This window comes from Mus caroli, unplaced genomic scaffold, assembly GCF_978045245.1.
Source record: "Mus caroli unplaced genomic scaffold, Mus_caroli_1 scaffold_7, whole genome shotgun sequence".
In the NCBI taxonomy this organism is placed as follows: Eukaryota; Metazoa; Chordata; class Mammalia; order Rodentia; family Muridae; genus Mus; species Mus caroli.
In genome coordinates this window covers 36,476,901-36,487,946 of record NW_028227262.1, presented here as the reverse complement: position 1 = coordinate 36,487,946, position 11,046 = coordinate 36,476,901, and the positions used below count along the sequence as shown (strand labels likewise).

Here is an 11,046-nt window from a genome sequence, read left to right as displayed (position 1 = left end):
CAAAATTCCCCCTTTTCTGCTTCTTGATGCATACAGATGTGTGCAAGTAGTCCATACTCCTGCTGCAACAGATGAAAGCCAGTTGTTCTGCTGTGCTTTCCCCTCCCCCAACTCTCTCTCTCTCTCTCTCTCTCTCTCTCTCTCTCTCTCTCTCTCTCTCTCTCTCTCTCTCTCTCTCTCTGTGTGTGTGTGTGTGTGTGTGTGTGTGTGTGTATGTGTGTAGTATGTTTGTGACAAAGGTCAAAGCTGTCACTGGTGAAGATGATAGCCTGCATCCGTCAGACCTGTATGTCCTTTAGGTTTCTTGCTCTAGAGTAAGCATATTTGTGAGTCTGTATCTGATGGCTTATTTTAGTATAAGGTTGAAACGCCGAGTCTCAAGCATGCTTGGCAAGTGCAGGTGTGTGAGTCTTCCTGCAGGCACGTGCACATGTGTGGGGTGACCAGAGGTGGATGTCAGGTGTCTTTCTCAAACATTTGCCACTTTATTTTTTGAAATGGGGTCTCTGACTGACACTGGAGCTCAGAACTTAGCTATATTGATTGACCAACAAGCTCTAGGGCTCTTTTATCTCTACCTCCCTAGTATTGAGATTATGGGCATACTTTGCCTAGAATCTGAACTCAGGTTCTCATAGCAATGAGGTAGATGGCAGAGACAGGGGAATTCCCCAGACACTTGCAGGCGAGCTGTCCTGCAAACCAAATACTCCATCTCAACCAAGTTTATGAACTGACTTCTCTTCCTAGCTCCTTAAATTGCTTTTTCCAAGGTATTTTGCCACTCCAATGAGAAAAGCAACTAACAAGAGTAACCTAAGAGCAAGTGACACTGTTATAGATACTTGTGACTGGGAGTGTGGCTCGGTGGAAAACACCCGCCTAGCATGGGAAAGTCCCTAGCACTGGAAAAAGAAAAGATCCATTGATAAATCAATCAATTAAAAGGAAGAGTACCCTATTTATTGACTTTCTGCTCAGGGAAGTTCTAGGAACTCAGAGAAATATCAGTTTCAAAAGGACAGAGCAAAATTGTTCGCCCTAAGAAGTAACAGTCAACTGAAGCTTTAATACACTTCAGGACTATGGAGCAACGCTGCTCGGAGCCTCTCTTCAGTGTTACAAGCAATCAGAAATCTAGCCCCTCGGTGTTCTCACATCCAGATAACCCTTGGTTTCCAATGGGGTGGGTCCCTGTGTCAGTTACCTCTCACTGATGTAGCCAAATGTCTGACAAAAAAAAAAAGTAAGAGGAGAAGTGTTTGTTCTGCTTTACCGTTTGAGGGGTTACAGTACATCATGCCAGGGATGGCATGAGAACAGGAGTTTCAGGCATCTGCTCACATTGGATCTGTAGCCAGGAAGCAGTGAGCAGTGACTGGCAGTGCTTAGCTGCCTATCTCCTTTGTATACAGTCTGAGAGCCATGAGAGACCACCATCTTCATTTAGGGTCTCTCCATTTCAGTTAACTTAATCTAGACAACCCCTCGGAGACATGTCTAGAGGCTTGTCTCTTATGTGATTCTAGATCCTATCAAGTATACCATATCAACCATCTTAACCACAATATCTTAAGTCCAAAACGCATTGAATACCCTAAGCAAACATCCTAGTTTGACAACAGACACTTTAGAGTATCAGGTATTCGCTTACTCCTGAGGTTATGTGGCTGGCCAAGAGCTGTGGGTTCCTGACCAGCATCACCAGAAACAACCGAACCATAGACTGAGACCCTTAGAAAAGATAAAAATTCAAAGATGGAAATCCAGACAATTACTTCCATATATCAAAAAGTTAAAACAAACCAGAGGCTTGGAAGATATCTCAGTGGGCAGTTCTTGCCACACAAGTGTGTGGATCTGAATTCAGATAGCCAGAGTCTATGAAAGAGTCAAGTGTGGTAGTATATGTCTGCAATCCCAATGCCCTGGAAGCTTTCAAGGCAGCTAGTCTGGTTAATGCTGGAGCAAACAAGTAGTCCTGACTTAAACAAGTAGAAACTGAATTCTGATGCCTGAGATTGTCTTCTGATCTCCTCATGCTGTGCACCAACACACAGGAACACAGAGGGGGTGGGAGAGGTAGAGGCAGACAGACAGACAGACAGACAGACAGACAGACAGACAGACAGACAGATGGTCACACGGGGAGGTGGGGTAAAAAGAAAGCAAGTCCAAACCATTGTTACAATGGTTTTGGGATTCAAGCACATTTAACTTGTTAATTGGGTCCCTGGCTCAGAGCCTCACAAAAGTGAGTTCCAGCTGTCAGCCTGGCATGAGCTATCCTCTGAGACCTCCTCTGAGACAGGCTCTGGTCCTCTTCCAAGCTCATCTGCTGTTGGAAGAATTCATTTTCTTGCAGATGGAGAACTGACAGTGGCTGCAGTGGCTGACTCCTTAGATCTAGCAAGACAGAAAGAAACCCTCACTAATAGGCCTTCTTTTTGTAGGCACATACCAGGTCAAGGGCACATAGAAACATCTCCTCTCTATAGCTTATTCTAGACCTTACTTATATCTGTAAGATCCCTTCATCTTTGCCAGAAGACACAGCGTATCATGGCATCATTCCCAACACCTTCACTGTCTTGTGTTTGTTAGAAGCAACTTACAGTTACTAGCATGGGGGTCATTTTAAAATTCTGCGTGCTGCAGAAGGAACAAGAAAAATGTGGATGCATTTGCAACAAGAGAGGAACAACCATCATAATTCTCACTTTTCAGAGGCAATGAGACTCTCGAGTATTTTCTCTTAATTCACTCATGGTAGAGTTGAAGTGAGCATGCATACAGTATCTCTCTATCTGTCTGTCTATGTATCGATCTATCAATCATCTATCTATCATCTACTTATCTATCATTCATATATATGTGTGTGTGTATATATACATATACACATATACACATATACACATATACACATATACACATATACACATATACACATATACACATATACACATATACACATATACACATATACACATATATACATATATACACATAGACACATATACACATATGCATATATACACATATGCATATATACATATATGCATATATACACATATGCATATATACATATATATTTGACCTACTTTCTAGGTATATATCCTGTGTTCTTTCTTTATGCTCCGTACTTTACCTGACTAAATGGGGAAAGGTTGCTATTCTACCAGCAGCTAAATTACAAAGCTGACACTAAGGACAAACTTACCAGTCACTTCAAGTAACTTACAGCAAATTTGAGTTATAAAGTGAGGGTCAGCAACATTGATGTTAGCAGAATTGGGCTCAGCATTCAAGCCTCTAGCTCCTGGCCCAGTGTGATTTCCAAACAGGCAGAGCCTCCTCATGTCTTTCCCCACCCCTGTCAAAAGCTGTGAAGCAGAACACTGGTTGGATCCAACAATTATGTTTTTTTTTTAATCCAGATGTTTTGGCCCTATAGGCAAAGGCTTTCTGAATCCGGGAACCTATCCAAAAATCTGGAGAAAATTAGATCTTTATTCTAAAATTAAAGTTCCTGTAAAAAAAAAAAAGCAGGAAAGAAATCAAAAAATTTAAGTTGTGGACAAGTCACAAAATATATGGCACAAATGTGGGTTGAAAAGAACACAAATTAAGCTACAGTATGTCACTCATGCATATTTATAACAGCTAATTAAAATAGACTATGTGGTCTGTGGATTATTTATATCTACTAATCCTTAAGCGTTAGGTGCTTTTAATGAATACAGGATGTTCTTAAAAATCACAACCAAATAAAAGCCATTATTCATGTTCACACATGGAGACAACTTGGGCCAGGACTGCTCTAACCTAACAATGAAAGTTCTTGTGAACTGTGATCCATGGAGACGCACGAAAGTGTCTGGTGTGAAGCCAGGAAATCTGTGTTCAAATCTTGCTTCTACTTCTCTGTGCCTTTGTAACTTTGGGAAAGTCACTTGTCCCTGTTAGTACAGGAGTCACAGCAGATCATAAGAGACCAGTCAATAACTGACCTCACAGTTCTGTCACTTCTCCAAGTGGTAATACAAGAATGTTAGCTATCAGCTGCATTCCTATTTGCTGGTCATGGACTTTTTTAGTTTCCAGTGAAACCTTGCTGTCTAATATGGAAGCCTCAAGCCACTTGAAGCCACTGAATATTTTCAGTAGGCCTAATCTTTAGAGAGATGTACTGAGAGAATAAGACTGTTCAAAGATGCAGTAAAAGAACAGAAAGGGTTGAAGAGCTGGCTCAGCAGTTAAGAGCACTGGATGTTCTTCCGGAGAACCCTGGTTCAATTCCCAGGACCCAAGAGGAGGCTCACAATTGTCCATAACTCATCTCAAGGGATTGGGTGCCTTCTTCTGACATCCAAGGGTACAAAGTATGCACATGGTGTACAGACCTACACACTGTGCAGGCAAAACACTCGTGCACACACCATTATTTAACTAATTAGCTCTTTAAAAGACTAGGAAATATCTTATGAGCCTTATATCAAGCACAGCTGGAAATGTCAATACTTTGCTGATATCGTGTTAAATAAAATGTATTATGAATATCCCATCTGTTTCCTTTAGCTTTCTGTAAATGTAGCTATCGGATGTTCTAAGTGTCCCATGTGGCATCCATTGTATTCCAGTTGGAAAGCAGGAGCATGGAATGTCTCAGTGTCCTCAGAGAGGAGTCTTAATTTCTTGGTGTTGTTTAAAGGACTCTGGGAGGTCAAGCCCTGCCTGCCTGCCTTCCTTGCTTTCCTCTTGTTCCATCCAGCTGCTGCTGCTCTTCTTCCACACTGCCCCTTCCATTCCTCACTCACGAAGCCCATGACCACCCAGGGGCCTTTGCTCTTATAGCCCTGGGCTCCCAGAGTATTCTCCCTTTGTCAATTCTACTCACATTTAACTTATTCCCGTTTCATGTCTCAGCCAGCATGCTGCCACCTGTTGGGCTTTCTTGCACCACCACGACACAGTGGAACAATATCTGGTAGATTTCTCCTCTGTTTATTTTCCCCTAGACACCCTGAGAAATCTGTAGTTTTCTTAACTAAAATCCTCCACCCATTGGACAGCAACCTGTGTGGACAAACCCCCTCCCAGTAGGACTGTTTGCTGCTAAGCGTTCACCTCAGTACTGTACCCACACTAGTGGCCAATCCAGTGTTTGCTTCTTTAGTTGATTCATTCATGAATGATAAAAGGAATGTGAGATTCATTCAAAACTCTCAGATAAGATAAGGAGAGGGATGGCGATGGTATCCACAGCATTATCTTGAACCGAGTATTTGCTCTTTCCCTGGCAATGGCTCACGAGCCTGTGATAATGACCAGGGCCATGGGAAGACCACATGGCACAGGAGACACCACAAGATCTCCAATTTAGAATTGGGGATTGAAGTTTCACTGCTGGCAATTTCTAGTTTTGTTATCCCAGATTAAGAAAGTCCTTGAAAGCTGGAGAGATGGCTCAGCAGTTAAGAACACTGGCTGCTCTTCCAGAGGTCCTGAGTTCATTCCTAGCAACTGAGTGGTAGCTCACAACCATCTGTAATAGGATCTGATGCCCTCTTCTGGTGTGTCTGAAACAGTGACAGTGTACTCAAATACACTAATGTGTGTGTTTGTGTGGTGTGTATGTATGTGTGTGTGTGAATGCCCTTGAATTTTTATGTTCTCAGTGTGGCCAAGATCTAGTAAGCTAAGAGCTTTCTCAGGTAAAGAACCCTGATGTTATTTATTGGAGCAACAATCTTCAAGGAGAAGGATTTGTCTTTAATGTATGGAGTATCTCCAGCACTTAGGCCAGGGCTTGGTTAAGGCAGGTGCCTGAGACTCTCTTAGGAATGAATGGACATTTCCAGCCCCTCAAAGCAATGAACCTTGAGAAAATCAGATCTTGCTACTGTTCCAACCAAAAAAAAAAAAATGTCCAGAATTCTATTTTCTTCCCTAAAGAAATAGAGAGCTCATTCATTCCATTAAGGCATAAACCCATAAAGCCACACAAGCAAAAGAACCAAAGTTCAATTCACTGTACCCATGTAAGAAGCCAGGCATGGTAGCACACATGTTTATAATCCCAGCCCTAGGAAGATAAAGACAGAGGATCTCTGGAGCTCACCAGTCACCAGCCTAGCCCAATTGACAAGATCCAGGTTCAGTGAAAGACTCTATCCCCTCCAAAATGAGGTATGACACACTAGTTTGACCACTGACCCCCACATGTATATCCATCTAATACCCACATACACCATGCATAGAAAGAGGAGGAAGAAGAGGAGAGAGAGAAAGAGGAAGAGGAGGAGGAGGAGGGGGAGGAGGAGAATGAGAACAAGATCAAGAAGTGGTAATGGTGTTGGTGTTGGTGTTGGTGATGGTAGTGGTGGTGGTAGTGGTGGGTATCTCAAAGCTCCAGTAAAGCTGAGATACAGTGGCCACATTCGCCCCTCATAACTGAACAGACACAAGCTTTAATTTGGCAGCCATAAAGTCCATGGCTATGGGACCTCCTTTACTGCATAGGTCTGCAGAAGGATTTAAAGGATAGGAATTGGAATCCGGAGCTGGGATGGGGACAGGTTCTAGAGGACAGCAGGGATCTCTTGTCTGCCCATGGTAAGCAATTCTCTAGATATTAGAAGACAGGGCACCCAGGACAGTAGCTTAGTGCTCCATCCTGAGAAGGTGTGGCATCTGCATCCTTAAATGTTCCTGGAGCCAGAGGTAAAGGTAAGGAGAAGAGAAAGGCTGAAACTACACAGTGTGAAGTTAATGCAACTATCAGGATGTCCAGAACAATGCTTTCGCAAGACGAGGAAAATAAAAAGTGGCTGGGACAGGAGTGGCCAGTGACATCACTGGGAAGGTCTCTGCCCAGGCTGAAAGGGATAAAGCCTGCCTTTGTTACACCTCCTGGCTTCTGTTCTCATTGCTATGAGACATGAAAGCTTCTCGTATGATGTCTCTCTTTAGTGCTGTTGTCCTGAGGATCTGCTACTGAGAGAGCTGCTCATGGGGACACTTCCATCCAGGGCCACACTTCTGCTGAAATGTTAGTGAAGTTCTAACATTTCACACACAACCCGCCTTGGAAGTTAGAACAAAATGGACAAAGTGTGCACTATGCCTGTTCTGCTGGTCTCACCTGTCCTGATTGGTGTTAATAAAAAGTCAGAATCCGCAGGGTGTGGTGGCGCACGACTTTAATCCCAGCAATCGGGAGGCAGAGGCAGGAGGATTTCTGAGTTTGAGGCCAGCCTGGTCTACAAAGTGAGTTCCAGGACAGCCAGGGCTATACAGAGGAACCCTGTCTTGAAAAACCAAAATAAAATAAAATAAAATAAAATAAAAGTCAGAATCCCAGTAAGGGAGATCACTTAGTTGGTAAAATGCTAACCTAGCACACATGAAGACCTAGACTCAGTCCCCCAAACCTATGTAAACCAAACCTGGTGAGGCATGAGATTATGGCATGCTCATAATCCCACCATTGGGGAGACAGAGACAGGTGGATCCCTTGGAGCTCACTAGCCAGCTAACCTAATCTACCAGACAGGGTCCAGGTCAGTGAGAGACCTTATCAATGGTGGCTGGGGCTTTAGAGTGGTCAATGATGTCCTCTGGCCTCTTCATAAACACACACACACTCAGAACTAGGTCTCCAGGTCTTTATTCATCCATCCATCCAACCATTCATCTATCCAACTAATGTGCTCTGAGCTTCCCTTATATGCTTGATGGTTGTAATCAAAGGTACAAAAAGAAAAGTCAAAGTTAGCCAAACTAATTGTAGCAGACACCTATGAGAAAGAAATATAGGAACGTCACCAATGGAAAACCTTCTCCAGGATTCTGAAAGGGGAATCATGGTTTTGGGGCAGAAGGGGCTGGCGATGATTTGAGATTCCGGAAGAGCATGACAGGTTAAATACTCAGCAATAGGAAGTCTCTGATTAGAAGACTGAAGGATACACTTTAAGATCTATATTGGATCTTTCACCCACTGGAATCCCAGTTTCTGGCAGGAGATTTTGCCCATGTGGGTTGTAGAAAGGCCTCCTCACCTCATGACAGGTGAAGCAGGATTGTTCTGGATAAAACGGTACCTGTTCTGTATTCTCCTGTGGCAGGGGAGTCGAAGTCGGGAAAGCAGTCTCCGAGAGCAATGTGAGCTCCGGAGCAAACAGCCTGGCCAACTTACAGAAACCATTGTTAAATGTTTTATGGATACTTCATTCCAAGGGTGAGAAACGGATAGATTTTGCTCATCCAGACTTGCAAGACTTAATTACGAATTTTCACAGTCCATCCTTTACAGTCTCAGGCTCCAACCCCCGGGGCCAGTTCTGATCTCACCGTTTTAGACTAAACAAGTCCTATCACAGAGCACACCTTTGATCACCTGACTATCTCTCCTCGTCTTCTCAGATGGAATCATAAAAATAATTTTGAAGCTATAATATGGGAACGGCTCCCTGGGGGTGGATATTTGTTGCTGCCAAGCCTGATGACCAGAGTTCGATGCTGGGACCCCACTTGGTGGAAGGAGAGAATTGATGGCCACAAGTTATTCTCTGACCTCCACACACATGCTCTCTCTCTCTCTCTCTCTCTCTCTCTCTCTCACACACACACACACACACACACACACACACACACACACACACAGAGAGAGAGAGAGAGAGAGAGAGAGAGAAAATATTGTGTTTTCTTCCTCTGAGGAGTTTAAAAGTTATTTTAAAAAAGATATTTTAAATTTTTAAAAACTTTTTTGTGGTTATTGTTTTTAAGAAATGATAATGTACTAGAGTCTTTTCTCTCTGGTTACTAGAGACCTTAGCCAGGTTAGGGTCAGTTGAGGCTTCTGGAGACCACCTGCCCCCGCGCACCCCTGGGACAAGGGAGAAGAGGTGGGCAGAGAGCACTACTCAGCATTTATTTTTGGACCCAGCTCTCTAAAAATACCTTGGCTCTCCTATTTGCTCTCTCTTTTGACCTGAATGGTTCTGCCTGGGTCTCCTCTGCCCCTCCCTCTGCTCCTTGCCCTTTAAAGGAGAAGGGCGTGGGGAGGGATTCCTGCCGCCTAGGGGACAGATGTGAGCCTTAGGTGGCAGGGCAGCCGGCTAAGCTGACGTCAGGGTAGTTTAGCCAAGTTCTCAGCCTCCCTGCAGAGGCCACCCTAAGGGAGGGATGCAGCTTTTTGTTCTGATTGGCTGACCTGGAGTGGGTGCCCACGCGCATTGGCTGGTCACTTTTTAGAGGGAGTCCCGCTCTCCAATTAAAGCGGGCAGCGGCGCGGCTCTGAGCACAGAGCCTCCGGCTGCACGCAGGCAAAGGAACCTGAACTTGGCCATTCAGCAGCGCTGTCCAGGCTGCGCGCTCCCTCTCGCCCCTGCCTGCGAAGCCAGGTGCTGTTTCTGCACCGCCAAGATGGCAAAAGTGGCTAAGGACCTCAACCCTGGAGTGCAAAAGGTGAGCGAGACCCCTCTGTATTCCTGTATCCTTCAGTTCCCACTGCTCTCAGACGCACTGAGTACCTAGGGATACTTTAATGGTTGCATCAAATCCACAGAAAGCACAGAAAACAGAATAGGTGACAATACTTACTTGAGGTGACAGGTCGACCCCTCTCCAAATTGCTCTTAAAGCCATTGTTAAGAAAGTATTTGCACTGTGCCGTAGTTCTTTATTGATGCTGATTAAAGGTGAACTAAAGTTAAAATTTAGAGGGAGGGAATAGACGCTTATTTGTGGTCATGGGAAACGTCTTGGCTTTCCCTAGCCTGTACCCTCCAACCCCCTGATGTGCCTTTAGTGAAGGTTGGGGGACTGTGATGCAGCCCCTCCCCCTTCGCTAGCCTCCCAGAGTTGTGTGGTTTCCCCAGCACACAGAATAGTTTCTTTTGGTGCAGTTGGCAATAGCAGCCATTCTAGCTCAGGGGAACTAATTTCTGTCCCCAGAGTCTGCACGTTTCCCTTTCAAGAAGGGCTGGCCCAGAGCCCAGAAGGTCACGGGTAAATTGCTGCAGGCGGGGCCAGCAGCTGTGCCTACAGCTCTAAACTGGCTGCCTGCTTACCTGGGGCACCCTGAAAGCAGAAGACTGGACTATGAGAAGACGTAGGGGACAGGAAAGCAGCAATGACTTCCCAGATGGGGAAATAAGAGGTATGGGTGAAAGAGAGGTGGCTCCACGGGACGGAGATGTTCAAACCCTGGCCCTTGGTCTGGCACATTTTAGCTGTACAACAGTAATAAACTCAAATCCTTAGCAGCTCTTTCCCTATCTAGAATGTAGGGAGGAGAGACAACCAGTACTTTTAACAGCAATCTTGATAATGTAGGCTAACATGCCCAAGCAGTAATTATTAAGCTATTCTCTCAGAGTATTCAATCTTGCAGGGCAAAGTTCTCCTTTGCTGACATTTGGTGGGAGGTAGAAAAGCAAAGGAGAGAAACAGAGACCGTAGAGCTCAGGGAGAAGGGAGGTGGGAGAGGGGAAGCCCCAGACCTCCTGCCCTCCCACTCCTGAGCCTCGTGATTCCTTCTGCACATGGCATCCAATCAGACTTAGTCTGGGCATCTCCCTGATGCATTCACCAGACTATTTGTAGAATCCAGTGTCATCTCTCATCCAGAATTCACAGAGCACTGAGACCTGAGTGTGGGGGATACCTGCTAGTCTCTAATTATATACGGGCTTCACTTTTCCTGCTCTCTTTCCCCATGTGTTTGAGGTCAATGATTTGCAAGTGTGTTGCTATAAGCCGGCTGACATCCTAGAATGCGAGATGAAGTCTATAAAGAACCCTCCCCTTCATCAAGAGCCCAGGCCACACTTAGAGAAAGCTTTGCTTTTATTGTCCCTTGCATAGGAGGGTGTGATTCTCTGGATTAGAGATGGAACATGCTCCTCTCCATGTCATCGTCGGTTGCCAACTTCCTTGGCTTGCGAAGGTTTTATTTTCCATTTAGATCCAATTACAGGCTTAGAGAAAGAATGAAGTGGGCAAAGATGAAAGGGTGGGTATCTTTTACCTCTTGGAATT

At 44.7% G+C, this 11,046-nt stretch overlaps 1 protein-coding gene across 2 annotated transcripts in view; it reads left to right on the top strand.

Moving 5' to 3' along the window:
* The first annotated feature begins 9,281 nt into the window (after positions 1-9,281).
* The window catches only part of Lmcd1 (LIM and cysteine rich domains 1), a 56,320-nt gene continuing 54,555 nt past the window's right edge, over positions 9,282-11,046 (top strand). The window contains exon 1 of one of the 2 annotated variants that reach the window (XM_021165072.2): positions 9,282-9,471. In XM_021165072.2, the coding sequence (XP_021020731.1) occupies positions 9,430-9,471 (42 nt within the window). In that variant the 5' untranslated portion in view covers positions 9,282-9,429. Of the gene's footprint in view, positions 9,472-9,979; positions 10,166-11,046 lie in introns of those variants that run through there. The other variant, XM_029478999.2, reaches the window with a different exon arrangement.